This window comes from Heloderma suspectum, chromosome 2 (genome assembly GCF_057233095.1).
Source record: "Heloderma suspectum isolate Gila_16-S chromosome 2, 16-S_ref, whole genome shotgun sequence".
NCBI lineage: Eukaryota > Metazoa > Chordata > Lepidosauria > Squamata > Helodermatidae > Heloderma > Heloderma suspectum.
In genome coordinates this window covers 311,007,591-311,028,324 of record NC_139459.1, presented here as the reverse complement: position 1 = coordinate 311,028,324, position 20,734 = coordinate 311,007,591, and the positions used below count along the sequence as shown (strand labels likewise).

Here is a 20,734-nt window from a genome sequence, read left to right as displayed (position 1 = left end):
GCTTTTGGAGGCACTCTGCACATGGACTCTCCCTTAATTGGAACTCCTTTAATTGGACTGCTAAAGACTTCCCATGAAAAGTACTGTGAGGCTTTTCATAGACTTGAACTCTCGTTGCTGTGGATTGTGTGTGTCTGTCGTCAGCTCAGCATACTGGCAGGCTGGGTTTGATCTACAACTTCTGGACTTTCCTCTGCCTGGACGCATGCAGTGTGGAGTTACCAACGTGAACGTGGTGGCACGGAACTCCCTCCGTGTCTGTGTTTACCCTTCCTTTGATCTTGACAGGCCTTAACCACGTAGCCTGGAGTTATCAACAACAGATTTAAAGTTGGACTCTCTATGGGTGTGGTTTGTTTAGGCCCTTCAAGAAGTTATCCCCTGATTGCCTGATGGGTTCAATCCAGGAATCATTCCCTTTCCATGTTTGGGGATGGAACCCCGTGAAAGGATTGCCAGGGTTAGGTACCCAGGAATCCAGAGTCCCTTCCCTTGTGTTCAGAACTGTGGAGAATGACAATGGGGAAACCATGTTGATGAGGATCTCAGTCACAGTAGTAGTGTTTACCTTTGGACTGTTCTGGAATGACATAGAACCCATAGCAACTGACCATCAGCTATATGATTTCTGAAGAGTGCAACCATTAAGCTTTTGCTGTGGGATTTCCTGCAGTAAAGAAATCTCACTGATTTGAGTGTCCAGTATCAGATTGCGAGTGCATTAAGTTTCTGGTGAAAGACATACAAAGAGTGAGGCTAACCAATTTCAATTGGGAGAGCATTCCAGAGATGCAGCACCACTAGAGACAAGGCTCCATCTCATGCTTATTTGCCAAATGTCTTAAGATGGCACTGAAAACAAGGCCTCTGATGCTGATCTTAATTCTTAGGCAGGCTCATATGGGAGCAAGTGGTCCCTGAGGTATCTTGATCACCCCATTCACTCCTGAATGAGACGAGTTTATCACTTCTACTATCTCTGGGATGAAATGATAGGAATGAGAGGTAGATCTGCATAAAAACAGCAGCAGGATGGAAATCACAACCCCAAAAATGCTGATGTGAAAGGATTTTCATTGCACTTGAGTAGGGATGGCGGAGAATTCCGCCACGGATTTCAGTGTGGCCAAATGCACTGGCATTCGGCCCCCCGAAACCCGTGGCAGAACGGCCTCCCACCCCGCGGACTCCCCCCAGGCACGAAGCTTACCTGGGGTGGATGTTCCGCCAGCGGCAGCTGGTCTCTCGGCCGGCTGCTGTGGACGCAAATGGCGGCCGCCGTAGCAGCCGCCATTTGTGTTCTGCCAGGCTGCCGTGATAGGCTACGTAAGTATTTACATAGCCTATCACGGCAAAGAGCAGGGGCGCAAACGGCGGCCACTATGCCATTTGTTCCGCTGCTCTTTCCGTGATAGGCTACGTAAGTATTTATGTAGCCTATCACGGCAAAGGCAGCCACACAAATGGAGCCACGTAAATACTTATGTAGCCTATCACAGCAGCCTGACCGGATGCAAATGGCGGCCGCTACGGCAGCCGCCATTTGCGTCCACAGCAGCTGGCCGTGGCTAGAACTCTGGCTGTGAATGGCCCTGGCCGGCGGCTCCACGGAGCTGCGGCGGAGCAGAGCCAGCCCAGGGAGGATTCCAGGGGGAGGGATGGAGTGCCTCCCCCCCCCCACGAATCCAAGCTGCAAAAAGGTAAGTGACTTTCGTACATCCCTACACTTGAGACAAAAAGGGGGGCACACGTGCATTTCAATACAAACGATATAATACTGAATGCTGTATACTAGTGTTAGTGCTGTCTAAAAATGTATCTGAGAAAAGCTAAATGTTACGATTTCAATTACTGCTTTCCTTAAAAAAAAAGCATCACCCCCCGCCACAGTTAATCTCAAATACTCTTTTAAGTAGAAAAAGCTAGACATTTTCTATTACTATGTCACAGTAAAACAGAGAAGGATTGCCATTCCCATTAGAATTATATTACAAAATTGCATAATATTCCAGATACAAAAGTTGCAGACCTTTAATAACTAAAACTAAAGAAGTTTAATTCAAAGGATGCCAGTGAAAGCTGGAGCCGAAATAAAATGTCTGGGAGAGTCAATTAACTTTCTGTCAGGACACATACAGGAATATTAATTTATATTAAATTGTTCTTCAAGAGGTTTCTCTAGGTCCTAGAGTCTAGGAAGCAAACCAGTTCAAGAACTTGTTTCCCAATCAGTTGGTGTGAGTTCAAAAAGGCTTAAACACAGAACAATGACTCTTCCTATCTGGAAAGCTCAGTAAATACTTATCTTCCTTTAGGCCAATTAACCTCAGGCAAGTTGGATGGAACATAACTGGCTAACAAAAGCACCATCTTCACAAGGAATAACAAAGGTTTGTTGTTTCATGGTAATCCAGGCACATAACAGAGGAATGCACAGAGACTATTTGCACTGCACTGAAACTTGGCCCTGTTTCTCCAGTCTCAGTTCCCATTCCTCACAGCTGACCAAGTTTTATCAGTCATTTTGTATGCAAAAATTCTATGACTGGGGTGACCGAGCACCAAGGTGTTCCCTATGCACTCCCACCACAATTTTTAAAAATACAAGCAGGCACTGAGATGCACAATATTTATCTCTGTTAAATATCAATGATTAGGATCAGAGGTAAAGGGCATTACTGGTGTTGGAGTGACCAATCTGTATCTGCATTCGTTAAAACTACAGATCTCCACTTACAATAAGATCGACATCATTGAATGAGTGGTCTCAAAGTTGCTTTAAACATGGAGGCCACTAGGTGGACGCTGCCAAAATGCACTGACCTGTATCAGTGTTCCATGCAGTATTTAAGAGACTCAGCCCCTGTGCTGTACGACCAGTTCACTGGTGGAATCATAGCACTGATGAGGGGCTCTTAGGCCATCTAGTCCAACTCCTCTGCTTGATGCAGGAAATCCAGAGCCAGAGCATCCCCAACAGATGGCTGTTAAGTCACTGCTTGAAGACTTCCAATGAGGGACACCCCCCCCCCCAAGTAATTGGTCCCACTGCTCTTCCTATTAAGTTCCTCCTAATGTTCATCCAAAATCTATCCACCTGTAACTTAAACTCATTTGATCCACGCTGGGCAGAAAGTAATTCAGGATCTACTGGCAAAGATGTCTACCTCCCATTTGTTTAACAACAGCTGCAACAAAATGACTCTCCCCACCCAAAATAATACTGCTGAAATGAAAAAAATGTTTGGGGTAACCAGAAGTGGATTTTTGTGTGGAAGGACTGTGAGATCCGTTTAGTTCTGGTATTCAAAACACATTCCTGGGCTCAGAATCCTTTAATTCTAAGTATATGCCTTCTGTACCAGGCTCCAGCAGGTGATCTTGGGGTTCTAGGAAAAAAACCAAGTAGATCCACCTGAAGTCTATTCAGCCTTGCATTAGGTCTAGTTCTGCCCTCTGGGGTAGCTGAGAATACGTCTTTGTCCTCTTTTATGCGACAGGTCTTCAGGTATTTGAAGAGTGATATGATGTCCCCCTCGGTCTTCTGTATCCCAGGCTAAACATACCCAGTTCCTTCAACTTTTCCTCATGGAATTTGCTTTCCATCTCTCTGACCATCTTTATTGTCTTCCGCTGAACCTGTTCCAATTTTTCTACATCTTTCTTAAAGTGTGATGCCCAGAACTGGACAAAGGTAACCAAATGCTGCACACATACTGGCCTAAGCGTCCTTGTTATACCTGCCAGATGAGGCATTAACACATATAAATGCTTTTTAGCAGTCTACCTCTAGCAGCTATCATATTTAAACCTGTTCTCATACAGAGAGTTTTCAGAGGATGAACTTGGCTATCAAAGAAAACATTTTCCTTCTTACAAACCGAAGTATCCCAAATTAATTCTCATAGCAAGAGTCTTCTGAATAATCTTATTACTAGATCTTTGTGTAAAGCACAAACACACCAATTTAAAAAAGGACACATGCAGTGCAATCCTAGGCATGTTTCCTCAGAAGTAGGTCTACTATGTTCATTGAGGCTTACTCCCAGGAAAATGTGCCTAGAATTTCAATGCTCAGTATGTGAAGACTAAATGCAATCCTATACATGTCTACTCAGAGGTCAGTCCCATTGAATTAAGTCTATATTATCTTTTAATTTCCTAAATACAAGCTCGGCCTTTAATCATGTAAAAATTCTAAAGCACTATCCGCACTGAAACAGGTAGCAGAGTTCTTAGAGGGACAGCCATTAACAGGAGAATCAGTAAAATTAAACCTGGCTTTTAAATAATGCATAATGACTCTTACAATGTATGCCAATTGTATATGTACATGAGATAATACAAGTTGCTTTGCTAGATCACACAAGGCTGCACCTAATCCAGCAATTTGTTTCCAACTACACTCAACCAAATGCTTGTGGAAGCTTAGAGGCAGACCATGAAGGTAATGGGCATTAGTCCGCAGCATCTGGTATTCAAAGGTAGACACCTCCAAGTGTGGAGGTTCTATTTGTTTTAACGTATTATCCTTTGGTTTTGTTTTTCCTGCAAAGCCTTTGGCACAACCTTCTAGAACTCATATCCTTGTTCAGTCGTTCAGTCGTGTCCGACTCTTCGTGACCCCATGGACCATAGCACGCCAGGCCTTCCTGTCCTGCGCTCTCTCCCGGAGCGTGCTCAAGTTCATATTCATTGCATCCGTGATGCTATCTAGCCATCTCATCCTCTGCCGTCCCCTTCTCCTTTTGCCCTCAGTCTTTCCCAGCATCAGGGTCTTTTCCAGGGAGTTTTCTCTTCGCATTAGGTGGCCAAAATATTGGAGCTTCAGCTTCAGTATCTGTCCTTCCAATGAGCACTCAGGGTTGATTTCCTTTAGCATGGACTGATTTGACCTCTTTGCAGTCCAGAGGACTCGTAAGAGTGTTCTCCAGCACCACAGTTCGAAAGCATCAATTCTTCAGCGCTCAGCCTTCCTTATAGTCCAGCTCTCACAGCCATACATTACTACTGGGAAAACCATAGCTTTGATTAGACGGACCTTTGTTGGCAAGGTGATGTCTCTGCTTCTTACTATGCTGTCTAGGTGTGCCATAGCTTTCCTCCCAAGGAGCAAGCGTCTTTTAATTTCATGGCTACAGTCACCGTCTGCGGTGATCTTGGAGCCCAAGAAAGTAAAATCTGTCACTGCTTCCATTTCTTCCCCTTCTATATGCCAGGAAGTGATAGGGCCAGATGACATGATCTTAGTTTTTTTAATGTTGAGTTTCAACCCAGCTTTTGCACTCTCCTCTTTCACCCTCAACAAGAGGCTCTTGAGATCCTCTTCGCTTTCTGCCATTAGGGTGGTATCGTCTGCATATCGGAGGTTGTTGATAATTCTCCCAGCAATCTTAATTCCGACCTCTGATTCATCCAACCCGGCATTTCTCATGATATACTCTGCATATAAGTTAAATAAGCAGGGTGACAATATGCAGCCTTGTCGTACTCCTTTCCCAATTTTGAACCACTCGGTTGTTCCATGTCTGGTTCTTACTGTTGCTTCTTGACCCTCGTACAGGTTTCTCAGGAGACAGGTAAGGTGGTCTGGTACTCCCATCACTTTCAGAATTTGCCACAGTTTGTTGTGATCCACACAATCAAAGGCTTTAGCGTAGTCAATGAAGCAGAAATAGACGTTTTTCTGGAATTCTCTTGCTTTCTCCATGATGCAGCGAATGTTGGCGATTTGATCTCTAGCTCCTCTGCCTCTTCGAAACCCAGCTTGTACTTCCGGTAGTTCTCGGTTCGCATACTGCTGAAGCCTAGCTTGTAGGATTTTGAGCATCACCTTGCTGGCATGTGAAATGAGCGCAATTGTGCAGTAGTTTGAACACTCTTTGGCGTTGCCCTTCTTTGGAATTGGAATGTAAACTGACCTTTTCCAGTCTTGTGCCCACTGTTGAGTGTTCCAGATTTGTTGGCATATTGAATGCAGCACTTTAACAGCATCATCTTTTAGGATTTTAAATAGCTCAGCTGGAATACTGTCATCTCCGCTAGCTTTGTTGTTACTAATGCTTCCTAAGGCCCACTTGACTTCACTCTCGAGGATGTCCGGCTCAAGTTCAGTGACTGCACTATCATGGCTATCAGGGACATTCAGATCTTTCCTGTATAGTTCTTCTGTGTATTCTTGCCACCTCTTCTTAATCTCATCTGCTTCTGTTAGGTCCCGTCTTTCTTTGTCCTTTATCATGCCCGTCTTTGCACAAAACGTTCCCTTGAGATCTCCGATTTTCTTGAAGAGATCTCTAGTCTTTCCCATTCTGTTGTTTTCCTCGATTTCTTTGCATTGTTCATTTAAGAAGGCCTTCTTGTCTCTCCTTGCTATTCTCTGGAACTCTGCATTCAGTTGGGTATATCTTCCCCTTTCTCCCTTGCTTTTCGCTTCCCTTCTTTCCTCAGCTACTTGTAAAGCCTCATCAGAGAGCCACTTGGCTTTCTTGCATTTCTTTTTCTTTGGGACGGATTTCGTTGCTGCCTCCTGAACAATGTTACGGACCTCCGTCCATAGTTCCTCAGGCACTCTGTCTATCAGGTCTAATCCCTGAAATCTATTCCTCACCTCCACTGTATATTCATCAGGGATATGATTTAGGTCATACCTGAACGGTTTAGTGGTTTTCCCGACGTTCTTCAATTTAAGCCGAAATTTTGCAAGAAGCAGCTCATGATCTGAGCCACAGTCAGCTCCAGGTCTTGTTTTTACTGACTGTATGGAGCTTCTCCATCTTTGGCTGCAAAGGACATAATCAATCTGATTTCGATATTGACCATCTGGTGACGTCCATGTGTAGAGTCGCCTCTTGTGCTGTTGTAAAAGAGTATTTGCTATGATCAGCATGTTCTCTTGGCAAAACTCTATTAGCTTTTGTCCTGCTTCATTTTGTACACCAAGGCCATGCCTGCCTGTTATCCCGGTGATTTCTTGACTTCCTACTTTAGCATTCCAATCCCCTATGATGAAGAGGACATCTTTTTTTGGTGTTAGTTCTAGAAGGTGTTGTAGGTCTTCATAGAACCGATCAACCTCAGCTTCTTCGGCCTCAGTGGTTGGCGCATAGACTTGAATTACTGTGATGTTGAATGGTTTGCCTTGGATTCGTACTGAGATCATTCTATCATTTTTAAGATTGTACCCCAGTACTGCTTTTCCCACCCTTTTGTTGACTATGAGTGCTACTCCATTTCTTCTAAGGGATTCTTGCCCACAATAGTAGATATGATGGTCACCTGAATTAAATTCGCCCATGCCTGTCCATTTTAGTTCGCTGATTCCCAAGATGTCGATGTTCAATCTTGCCATCTCATGTTTGACCACCTCCAGCTTACCTTGATTCATTGATCTGACATTCCAGGTTCCTAAACAATATTGTTCTTTACAGCATCGGATTTTCTTTTCACCGCCAGACACATCCACAGCTGAGTGTCCTTTCGGCGTTGGCCCAGCCGCTTCACTCTTTCTGGCGGTACTTGGAAATACCCTCTGCTCTTCCCCAGTAGCATATTGGACACCTTCCGACCTGAGGGGCTCATCTTCCGGCGTCATATCTTTTAGCCTTGTGATACGTTCCATGGGGTTTTCTTGGCAAGAATACTGGAGTGGGTTGCCATTTCCTTCTCCAGTGGACCACATTTTGTCAGAACTCTCTGCCATGACCTGTCCGTCTTGGGTGGCCCTGCACGGCATAGCTTATGGCTTCACTGAGTTACGCAAGCCCCTTCGCCACAACAAGGCAGTGATCCATGAAGGGGAACTCATATCCTACCTAAACCTAAGTATATGTAATCTAATCAACATATTTTTCCTAGGGAGGTAGTGGGCTCTCCCACACTGGAAGCATTCAAGATGAAGCTGGACAGCCATCTGTCAGGAATGCTGTGACTTGGATTCCTGCACTGAGCAGGGGGTTGGACTCGATGCCCTTGTAGGCCCCTTCCAACCCTACTATTCTATGATTCTATGATTCCCCTGCCTCAATTTCATCTCCCTCTCCTCTGTTGTCTCTCTTGTATCCATTTCTAGATTGTATATCTCTCAGGACAGGGATCTGTTCATACCTTGCAAAGTTGGCCTAATAAATACTAATAATTCTAAACAACAAGAAAACAACAACAACATGTTTAATGTATTTTAATGTATTTTTTTAATCTGTACATTTGTGTTTTATTGTTGTACTCCAACTGAGATGGAAAGCAGTAAAGACATTCTGGAAGCAAATGAATACGTGCAGAAATGTAGCTATCATGGCTAATACCCGTTGACAGACCTGAAAAGCATTCAAAAGACATTCGACCTAAGATTCAAAGAAAATGCAACAGTGCCATCAAATAACCATTAATACTACAGGTGGTTAAAACCTGATATTCCACCCCTATACAACATTATAACATAAGTCAATATGGTCTGTCAAACAATAATGGAAAAGAGAACTGCAATACCAGCTAACTGAAGACCACTACAAATTCATCTGATAGACCACACAAATAATTCAACTGCAGCGAACAGAGCACTTACTACATTATTTGTGTTGGACAAAATTCAAAGAGAGCCCCCGAGGTCATATCCTGCAGAGCCAAGATGTTTCTAATTTGTTAGGTAGGTTGGTTGGCCTTATTGAAATGTTTGTAGATTAGTTTAAAATTTGGTTTTTATTTGTGGAGCGCAGCCTGAGATTAAATAAAGCCAATTTTTCTGGAACAATGACTTAACTGTCATGGCCAAAGCGCTTAATTTTCTCTGAAAAGCAGCCAAATTAATGTACAGTGATTGCAAGACATTGGAATGTGTCCAGTAAACATAAACAGAAATGAAGCAACACAGGTATCAACATCTCTCAATGGGTTTGAACATGTGCTTACTTTAAGAAGGGCATTATGATTTATTACAAATATCTTAATTGTTACAGCTGAAGGCATAGTATTTATTTAGTACTGCAGATCGTTAAAGAGATCATGTCTAAACATGTCTATTTAATGCCAACTCCTCTACCTTAGTGGTAAGCTTCACTTCTGTTGCATGAATGGGAGGGCACTTCAGGGCTGGACCCTGGCACTGAAATGGAATGTGGTATCCTCAAATGAACACAGAGCAGGCCAATACTAATGGAAAAATAATGTAAACTGAAAACTATGGAGCAATTTCTCCCAGAAGCAACATAAAAGGTAGGCATTCTGCATGCAATCTCCTCTAGTCTAAAAAGCCTCATCCAATTTTGGGCTGGCCTCAGACCCTTTGTTCCAATTCAAAATGAGCGGCAGTATCCAGCAGTGCCCATTGCGACAACAGGATCCACCACTGGAGCAACAGGAAGCTAGCGCTTCCTAAAGCAACCAGAAATGAGCCAAAATGCACATTTCCGGAACAGAAAAAAATCAGCAGAGCTCACAGATGGGAGCTTTCCTGACCCGACCCATGCCAGAAACAAGTGTTTCAACTCCTTCCCGGGGTTGTGACAGCGGTGGGTCCCACTGGTGCAACATAATCAGCGGAGGTGTATGGGCAGTGTTGGATACTGCCCGAGTTCCCAGCCCTAATCCCCAGCACCTTCCCAAGCACAAAACAAACAATGCCCCCCCCCCACCTTACAATCTCACTTTTCTCAAAGGTAACCAAAAGGAGAAAGGTCTCTCCTTAACTGGAAATACCATTAGTGAGCACACTTAGGACTTTGTTCTTGCAGTGGACAATGGGATTTCTTCTGCGTTCCAAGCTGAAAAAAATTACAAACCCATGCCTCATGGTAGGAAATAACAGCCAGTGTCATTTCAGTTTCAGAGGAAGAGAAACTATACTCCTGGCCCTTCTTAGAAGCATAATTTCCAATTAAGGAGAAGCTAGCACAACCTCTCCCACATCGTGCCTCTCCCTTCTTGGTTCCTTCTTTCCTCCTTTTCAAATGTAAGATTTGTTGTTGTTTGAGCAGGAGGTGGGGGACTGGCAGGGGAGAAGGGGCACTCCACCCATTTTTTAAAAAAATATTTTTTCCTTGAGATTACTATGGGGGAAAAGACTCAAGTTTTTTCTAACATTATCTAGGAGCACTAAAAACCTTAAAACAAATGTTTTCGAGTTGGGAATCTTTTTAGTTACACAGAGGGATAAAAAGGCTTCAGATAAATCAAGATTATCTGAGGTGAGCTTGCCCATCAATACACCAAAGAAATCCTGGAATATAGTGTTTATGCCACTTAAAGTTTAAAGAGTAGCTTATTTAAAAAATGTAGGAGTAAACAAAACATAAAAGAAAACATTTCAAAACTCTGCAACATAATTACTTCACCAGTTCTTAATTGACTCACCCCAGCAACACCTAGAGTTGACAATTTTAGTAATCAACTTGTAAACCAGAGGCACTTAAATCTATTACTCTACAAGTGCAGCAATGTCAAACTACACTGCATTAATTTGTGTTGATGGCCCTTATTTTAAATTACAAGTGTTTTAAAAATAACCCAAGCTTAAAAGAACATCTAACATATGACACCCATTAAACAATCTAGTAAACATGCTAATTTGGAAACCTGTTCACATACAAGAAAGACACCCCTTTGTGGGATCTATTTATGCACAAAGAATTCTAAAGCTTCCAAAGGCAAAAAGCACTTGTGAGACCCAGACCCAGTTTGCACCATCACGGCAGGGGAAATAAGTCACAGTAGCTTATTTTTCCTGCCGCGTGTGCTGGGGGGATTTGCATAATCACCCTTGCCAGTGGAGCTTGACATATCATGCAAACCCGGTGAGGGTGGCTTGTTGCCAAGCTTAACAAGCCACCTCAGAGTCCTAAAACAGCCCATGGGAAACAACCCTCAAACAAGCCATGCTGCCTGGGTTTGGACAACATGACAAGCTACGACTGGGCGGGGAACTAGGGACATGGCCGCTGGCATGTACCAGGGATTAAAGCAAGCCACCATGGTTTAAATAAGCCACGGTGGCTTGTTTTGATCATGCAAACCAGGTCAATGTGTCTCTCTAATATTCATACACTTGAATGGTCTGGAATAAGGGAAAGGGCTATTCAAGCTATTGTGATGAACACAACTCTCCTCCCAACTGTAAAGTTTGCAAGTCTCATCTTCTGATTCAAAATAAGTGCTCAAATAAAATGAAATGGCATGGTAATAAAAGTCATTATACTTTAAACAGACCTTAGTATTAATCAAAGGATATTTTTCACAGAGGTGTGCCACATAAATATGGGCAATGACCCAAAGTGCTATTTAGTACACCAAAGGCACTGCTATGTGCACATAGAAGGCTTGCTCATTTCCCCATTTGGTTGCATATTCTCATATCACCATCAAATGCCACTCTGAAGGGTCCCCTCATGTCCAGGAGTAGATTTTTGGGGGACATAAGCCTGTGGTGGATGTGTGTGTGTGCATGCAATGCCTTTTGAATTCCTGCCCCACAAAACTATCATCTTTTGTGATCACAGAACAGTGTTTCTTTCTTCAACAAGGAATTATTGTAAACAAAACTAAAGACAGAATGAAAAGTCCCCCAGGAGAATACATAAGCAATACTTTGTAATAAATGACACTGAAGGGAAATGCAGCAATTTTCATGGCTTCATTAGTATATCCAAGGTAAAATTGTCACGGCATCTAAAGGTTGTAATGCAATTTTAATCAATCCAGATTTGCAAAAATCCAATAACAAACCACAAAAATTGTAGACTCTGTAACCATAAGCTTCAGATATACTACTGAGACCACAAGGTGAAAGGTGTTAACGGCATGAACTTGTAGCATGCTTTAAGCTAAATGGGTTTTTAGTCAAATCTAGTAAAGTCCTTGTCTTCAGTTGAATCTCAGATGATTTTCTAAAAGAACTAAAAGAATGGTGGTCCTTAAACGTGAATTTAACAGTATTGTGCCTATAACAAACTATATAATGAATAATGCATCTTGGTTGGTAGAAATAAACAAACTCCTTATGTACTATTTCAAGATTTACAAGGTTTGTATAAACCTGCATGAATATCCCAAACAGCTATATGTGCAAGGTCGATTCCTAGGGAGAAAGTGGGAGTTGATGAGTTACTTCCCTATGGTATGAGACAGCTCACTAAAGATAAAATCTTTCTTAAACCCTAAAACACAAAAAATTGCACAATTGTACTTAAGATACAATTCAGGCATATCCCTAGCTCTGCTGTTCTTTCCCCCCTAAAGGTCTGCAAAAAGAAATTAAATTGTCAGTTACGTTCCATCATTCAGAGCTTTGAAAAAGAAACAACACTGGCATATTACACAAGGAAGAAAACCATTCATATGTTTGGACTCCGTTTCACTATTAACTCTTAACTGGAACATGTCAAAGAATATGGAGCAGTTGACGTAACATATAAAATAGGACTCACTAGGTTGAATGCAGGATCTTCCTACTGTAGATGGAAGAGCTCTACTCACAGAAGGTGCCTTTGCCTGATTTTGGGGGACCCACTTCCCCTTACAACTCAGCCTGTTCAACAAAGTTCCCTGGCTTTCTGGGAAACATTTTCAGGGGGCTGGAGGAGCTGCTTTGGGGAGGAGGGGGCAAGAAAGTCTGCTTCTGCCAACTCAGTTGCACTAAATCTGGATTCACTGCATTGAAAATTTAAGGAGGAATTTTCTCAAACAATTTATGCATGCTAATTTTGTGTTTCATTTTATTTCAAAACCACTCACACACTTTGTACAATCTCTCTATCAAGATGTGGTTTCTCCTCTTTGTAATGCTGTCCTTTTTCAATCCTTGTTTCAATGATGGAAGGAATGACAGCAGGAAGAACAGACAGAATAAAAACTACAAGAAACACTCAGCATTTCAGAGAGAGAGAAAAAACAGTCTCTAGAGACAGCATTCCCAATGAAGCTCACACAGTGGCGGTCGAAGAACTGAGGGAATAAGTGGGAACCCGTTAGGATCATGGGCACTAGGACGGCATGGGAGGGGTTCCCACTAAAATTCTTCAGCTATAGAACATTCCCAAATTAAGCCGCCACACAAGCGCCAAGCCCATATGTGTGATGCACAGAGACCATGAAAGAAGAACATAGCCAATTTAAACAACAAGGAGAAACTTATAATCTCATAAAATTAATCAATTTGATCATATGAGCTTGTCTAAAGTAAGACAAAAGCTATACTTTTAGGTATACTTAAGCCTCCCAGGTAAACCTAAAACAAGAAAACGTTATAGCTGTGCTGACAGTATATCCTTCTGTGCATAAACAGAGGCCAAACAGTACAACAGAGAGGACTGGGGTAGAGAACTATTTGTACATCCACAGGTGAAACAGTCCAGGAGAGTAATGTCTTAGATCTCAACACTATCAATCAATGCAGTTCCTTGTTAAGAATCACCCAGTCTCCCCAGTACATTAACTGCGTAAGGGAGGAAGGGGGGAAAGGGGACTACATCTTAGTCTCTGGAACTCACACAGAAACCAGATATCCCTACATTTCTTGTAGCAAACTGCCTACACTTCAAAACAGAACTGTGCATCACACTTGAGAAGTACACTGCTGAGTAAGCAGTTGAGACCCAGATTTCAGTACCAGTTATGCCTTTTATTAATCTATCATAAAGTAGCCATGGGATTAAATTACCATTACTATCTGATAAGGTCATTGGCACCTGGTTTGTTCAGATAAGGCAATTCATTCTGAAATTTCTAGGTGAAAAATGCAATTCATACACACACACATGCTTATACACACATATAGACATACACAGGCACATAGCCACAGTATCCATGTCTGTCATTGCCTTTCCCCAGTTACACAGACTTTCATAACTACTTCTACCAAAAGGCAGAGATTAAACCAATACAGCTTCAATTTCCCAACATGAATGCAATTTTTTTCCCAAACTAATATGAGAACTGGAACACAATTATCCTCTGATTTTTGCATTTCTGTGATACAGTTCTCAGATCAAAAAATGCATAAAAATGTCTAGATTAGGAAAAAAAATTGCATTCAGTTGTGATACGTGCATACAAAAATGCACATGGTAGGGGAAATTGCTTGCAAAAATCTCCATATAGTTGGAAGCGCATGCAAAAATGTATATATTAGGAGAAATGTGTATAAAAATGCACCCAAATTTTTGGGCAGACTTTTAACCCCAAAATTCACAAACTGGTGTGGAAAGCAGATGGAACAAAGTTGCACTTCTAAACATTTCATCCATTCCTACCCTGCAAGCATCCTCTAGTTGCTAGCAACGGGTATGTCTTAAGCATGGCAAGTTCAATATATGTATATTGTTAATTTTTTTTATATATCACATCTACGTATATGACACAATACAAAGGAAAAATATGACAGGAATTCATATTCCTACCCCAAGAGACATACAATCTAAAACAGGCACAGGAAACAACAGACATAAGGGGGAAATGGAGGGACGGGCAGGTAGGGAAAGAATATGTGAATTGCTTCAGCTATTGGGCGGTATAGAAATGTAATAAATAAATATGTGATTATTTCAATTGCACATACTTTGGCTCAACAATAAAGTAAAGGGACTAGTGGGATGATACAGAGGCTTTGCACAAAAGGGGAGTTCTGAGGAGGGACGTATGGAAATAAGGGAGGTGGTAACATGGAAGTATTTTTCTGTGTCTTGCTCCCTTAATTGGGGTGCATATTTATTTGAACATGGTGCTGTCCAGACACAGATTGGGGGAAAGTGATTAGGCTAACCATGGTGCATGCTGGTTACCGCTAACCACTGCAAGGGCTACTGCCACATGTGCAGGTAACCATGTTCCGCAACGTGGTTAGACTAACCATTCTCTAACCACCCTCCCTCCCACAGGAACCCACAGTCCTCCGGATGGGCAGCCATGCATCCCAGCAGCCTTTGTACTGTCGGCCATTTTGGTGCTTGGTGCTGTCAGCCATTTTGGTGCTGCCAGCCATTTTGGTTCTCGGCAGCTACTCCTTCTTTGGCCACTCTTGCCGCAGGAGCTCTATGGCAGCTGTCATTTAACCATGGAAGCTGTTCAGACATCATGCTAAGCCATGGTAGAGCCCACTCAGCATCTTGCAGCAAGTGGTTAGTGAACATGGTTAGTCTGTGGTTAATAAACCACCTGTTGGGACAGATGCCTGTTCAGACATCATGCTAAGCCAACATGGTTAGCTCAAAACTCCTAACCATCATGGCTTAGCATGATGTCTGAACAGAACCACTGTGTCCTCTCATGTTAAGTTTTTTTAGCCCACTCCTTGGATTGCTACTTTAAATATTGTGTAGTGCTATGTACGTGAGGAATAGAAATTGACATGGGACAAAACGGAAGCACTGTTTTTATAGTTGCAACATCAGCATATAGAACACAGGGAGAAGTCCTTTGAAAAACAGTTCACCCATCATTCATTCTCTATGTGAAGGAAGCAGAAACCTCTCTTGTTACATGGGAGAGATAAACAACCAGCCATTCATAACAAAATGTGAAGGAAAGCCTGTAGACTACAGCTATATAACAGAATTTATTGTTTTCTATGGAATTCAATGGAATTAAGTACTGTGATTTCTGAAAACTAGCAACAGGTTTTAATGTTATTATGTAGAGGAAAAAGTACAGAAAGCTTGAAAAAGTTAAATCTGCAACAATTTTAATGCACGACCTCCCAATTATTATGGGCTCCCAGTATATTACAGCTGAAGGTGTGAATTCTGTAAAACAAGACCTTCAAATGTTTTAATTTGTTATTTTTATTCCCTGCATATCAACCAGGATATATAGCAAATATAAGCCATTGTGTTTTTATTTGAGTCACAATTAGGAATTCCATGTTTTTGGTTATACTGTTGTGATCAGATAAGGCCTCATTGTCAATTTGTCCCCCCTACCCCCCTAAGAACTGAAACTCAACAGGAAGCAATGGAGCCCTACTAATCATTACCATAACCATTTCGGACAATTTGAAGAATAATCCAAATTGAGTCGAACACTTCAAATATCACTTCTATTTCTTTCTATCATTTTCCATCTTAACTAACTTATCTCTGAGTTCCCTTCATCTCCTAAGCTGGAATCAAAATTCAAATCTTTTCAAGCATTGTTCCAAGAAGCAGTTTACACTCATTAAGGCCTAAGGGCTGATTCATTAGAGGGTTGTGCTGTTGCTTTTTCTTCAAAGTCATCATGTGGTAGAAATCAATACAGAGACCTAACTTGGAATTGTGATCCACCACATACTAGAGTCCCTAGTCACCTATCAGCAGTCATACCTAAAAATGGAGAGAAATTAGATCCTTTATGTTTTTTATTGATATACATTTTAAAAATAGTCCACAAGAAAGAGGGCAAATTGGTTTCATATATTGTCACAGCTCCCAGAATCCTTTATGCCAAATATTGGAAACAAATTTAAAGTTCCAGCTATAAAGGAATGCTTTGAGAAAATAGGGGAAGCGACTCTTACGACAATTTTTATTTCATTTATTTCAATCATTTCAACCTGCTCTTTAGCTCAAAAGGCTCCAGAGTGGTTTACCTAAGATCAAGAAAAACAAGACAGTCCCTGCTTGTAGGCTTACAATCTAAAAGACACAACACAAAAGGAAAAGGGATGAGGAAAAAAGAGGAAAATGAGCAAATGGGACAAGCTTATTCACAACTGGCTATCTGGTATTAACTTTTGTAAAACAAAAGCAATTATTTCCAAAGGCATACACTTGCTTCATGATTTTATTAATTATATATGTTTTCTTAATGCCATTTCTATTGACCCAACTCTCCTTCTTCAACAACCACAACAAATATTAAGACAAATTGCACAGTGGGGTCAGGTAGTCGAAAATGCATGGAAATTTGACATACTATATTGCTACAACAAGGTTAATATATGAGTATGGATCACTTTTGCCAAAGGCATAAAGATATTATTATCTGTATGCTTCCCCCTTCATAGTGATCAAACATATTAAATGAATAGTATCCTAATATCTTGTAACCATGATATATAATGTAGGTAAATAATGAAATGGCAAAGGACGGAATTCACAGCACTCCAGCAACAGTAGATATTTCTTGTATTTCTTTCTTCCACCTCAACTGTAAAGAGAGAAAAACTGGTCGAATTCATATAGAGAGAGAGAGAAAGAAGGAGAGAAAATGCAGTATCAAACCATTCATTCCTGGAAGAGATTCCCAGGCTTTAAAAAATGTTCGAAGTCTTTTAAAGTACTTTTAAATATTTTAGTAGTTTTGTGGTTTATTATCTTAGTCCCTACAATGTTGTTTATTATCCCAGTCCTTGCAAGGTGATATTGTATTTCATGCTGTGTTGATACATTCATTAGTTTTATATTGTTGATTTTATTGATATGTTATTTGTATTTTTATCATTATTGTAAAATGCCTAGAGAAATTTATTTTCTGAAGCGAATAAATAAATAAATAAATAAATATTTCTTTACTGAATCATTACAGTCCAAAGATTTGTTTTGGATCAGTTACCGATCTATATGAAGAAAGAGAGTCAATCAAGCTATTTTCTTAACACTTTCCCCAATGAAACATAAAATTTTATTCAAGCTCAGCTGGAAAAATGACAGTTTTGGGAAAGAGACCAAACCTCTGAAACAGACATTATTATTTTTAGTGTTCAAGTACACTTGCATTGCCATGAGTAGGTATAAGAAATCACTATAAAGAAGTTAGAACACTTCAGAACTAAGAAACAACCAAAAAATAATGTATACTTTAGCTGTATTTTCATCTCATTTCAAATTATGTTTGTTGCTACCCGAGGTATACCTCCAAGAACATGATATTTTAGATTTGTGATATTTTAAATCTATTGTAGAAACAAAAAAAAAGGAGAGGAAATCAGAATAGCCAGACTAGACTTCTGGTATACACAACAAGTATATCCGACTGTACTATGAGCACAAATTATTCTGAGGAATTTCTACTTTACTGAATGTTGTGGTTAGTGAGAATTGCAACAAAATGTTGCAGTTTTCACAGAAGATGCCTCCACAGCTTGCCCCCATTCAGGAGGGTCCCCCTGGTCCTCAGGAGAAGTGGGAGGGTGCTGTCAGGGGAAAATAGGGTCAGGAGAGTCACCTTCCGCCAGCCCCTTACACCAGCACTTCACAGGATCAAAGCCACAATATTTGGCATGTTTTCCAATTACGTTGGCTGAGTTTCCTTCTAGCTGACAAAAATAAACAAACAATAACTTTTATGACATGGAAAACAATGGCCTTATGCCACACTTACTTATCTGAGGAGCCTGAACACATCCCAGCAATTTCTAGATCTCTTATGATGTCTGAACTTGAGCTGAAAGGCAAAATAAGATTGAGCTTAGACTACTTGTTTAAAATAGTCCAGCATTGCAATATAGCAGGTAAAGAACCATGCTCCAGGCAGAACGTAATACGAGGATGGAAGTAACAAATTATGAGTTGCTGAAACATCAGAATGTAGATCCAGTATCAGTAGATTGCTGGCAACCCAGGCTACAGTAAGAAGGCGAAGGCACTGGTCAGATTAAAAATATTCACATTCTATCTACAAACCAGCACATTGTAAAGTATTGGTCTAGGACTGCGGAGACTTGAGCTCAAATGCCCATTCAGTCATATAACTCCTTGGGTTGTCTTGGGCCAGTCACTCACTTTCAGCCCAACCTTCCTCACAGGATTGTTGTGAGGATAAAATGGGGTCCGCGGGGGACGGGGACGTCTACACCACTGAGTTCCTTAGAGAAAGGGCAAGATATAATAAAAGAAAATGTCTGACTGTCAGTGCCATAGCTCCAAGACCATGAAACCTAGACACCTGAAAACTGGTGTGCATTCTAAGGAGACCCTAGGGATGTGGACCTATTTGGTGTTAAAATGCATTAATGTTAATTAACTTAAATGTGTCCATGTGTGTAAAGCATGCACTACCATAGACATTCACTAGGTGGTGGACATCCTTAATGAGAGGATAGCTTTCCAGTCAACGCACTTTGAAGCCAAGGGGGAGAACTCCAGGGGACAGAGTTATATGGCTGCTCCCTCTCCCACCCTCTGCAGAAGGGTAGCCCCGCTCTAGGGAACAGAGTGGGCAGATCCCTTCCTCAGGGGGCTATAGAGATGCACCATGGCGGGGGTTCTGCCTAGGGGTGCCAGCAATCGTGACTTCACTCAGACAAAATGAGTGCAATGTCTCTGACAGCTCCCTAACTTTGCTTGAAGGCTTTGCTGTATCAAACAAAGTGCTATTTCAACCTGTGCAAAGCCACGTACATTTGCTAGTAATTAAATAACCTCCACTTTCATCCCCGTTTCCCAGTAGTCTATCCCTCCCTTCTGAAAAAGTTCAAATGTTGGAATTCATGCATTCATGACTACAGATGCAGGTATATGCAAAACATGAATTAGTGTTTTATCGCTAATTAAAAGATCGATTAAAAATTAAGAGTTATAAAATGGTGCCCACTACAAAATGAATGCGTCCTGAGCTGAGACAGATTCATCTGCCCGACACATAGCTGCCTACATCAAAACCACACTTCTTAACAAATAACTCAGGCTTTCTCCATGAAGAAGAAAAACAGAAGCAGCAATGGGAAAACACGGGAGGATTACAAATGGATGACAAGATCATGGGAAACCCCCACTCCATAAAATGTGAGTGAATGGCATGGTGATTCCACACTAAATGCCTAGTGCTGAAGCTGTCCCTGTTACACCCCTGAAAGTACTGGGAGCTGAAACATTGTTTTAAAAATTGCATTAGCATGAATTGTATCATCTGTATATAGATGACTTAAATCTTCTCTACTAATGGAACCTAATTTGTCATCGTATTTCAAAAATTGTGCAACAGTACAACTTTTTGTACTATTTTATGTTGCCAGGTCCAAAAAGAAGTGCAGTGAATAAACCTTATTCCTAAATACATTTGATGTTTTTGAGCACCTCAAAATTTGGGACCACAAAAACCACATTCTGTGATAATAAATTATGCAAAAATCAGCACACTTGATTTTTGGTTGCTTGAAGTGAAGCAGAGGAGAATTTGGAATATATGTTTCTCATGTTTTGCCTCCAATTATGGAAAGGGGGCAGATTCAGGAAGACATTAAGCAACAAGGAAACAGGAATGGAAGACCTTGCAAGATGTGTTTTAAGTCATGCTATACCTTGACTGCCAGAACCTTCATTCAGACCTACTATACAGTTTCAAAAGACTACATTGCCATAAGGAAACATTTCTTCTACCCATATACACAGTATAACATGAGATGGTCATTTACTGTATGTCTCTCAGCTGCATCAACTCATATTTCATGAGTCCACACATTACATTGCTTCTTCAGTATAAATGGACAACGGAGCAACCCCAGTAAGTGTTAACTATGCACATATTTTAGGACAGGGGTAGGGCACATTTTTCCTATGAAGGGCTGATGACCAACGGAAAAAGTCAACTGGGCCACCATAGCTGATGGTGGGCTGAGCTAGAGCCAAAAGTGGGCAGACTTTGCAGAATCCCAGGACTGTATCATGCTACCACATCTCTTTCTCTCTCTCTCTCTCTCTGGCACCTCATCTCTGCTGGTTGCACGAAATTAGGGTCATATGAAATTAGGCAGAGGGTGCCTGTGGCCCATGGGCCACAAGTTCCCACCTGTTTTAGAAGGTTCATTACAACAAAAGTTTTCTTTTAGGAT

At 41.3% G+C, this 20,734-nt stretch overlaps 1 protein-coding gene across 10 annotated transcripts in view; it reads right to left on the bottom strand.

Annotated features, from left to right (window-relative positions):
- Positions 1-20,734, bottom strand: part of RAD18 (RAD18 E3 ubiquitin protein ligase) — a 213,994-nt gene that overhangs the window by 60,282 nt on the left and 132,978 nt on the right. For 7 of the 10 annotated variants that reach the window (XR_014788554.1, XR_014788553.1, XM_084840271.1 and 4 more), the window contains one exon: positions 18,286-18,348. The exons of the other annotated variants lie outside the window; for them this stretch is intronic. Coding sequence is in view for 5 of the 7 variants with exons in the window: in XM_084840271.1 (XP_084696397.1) it covers positions 18,286-18,348 (63 nt within the window). In the remaining 2 variants the exon portion in view is untranslated. The remainder of the gene's footprint in view (positions 1-18,285; positions 18,349-20,734) is intronic. 10 annotated transcript variants of the gene reach the window in all.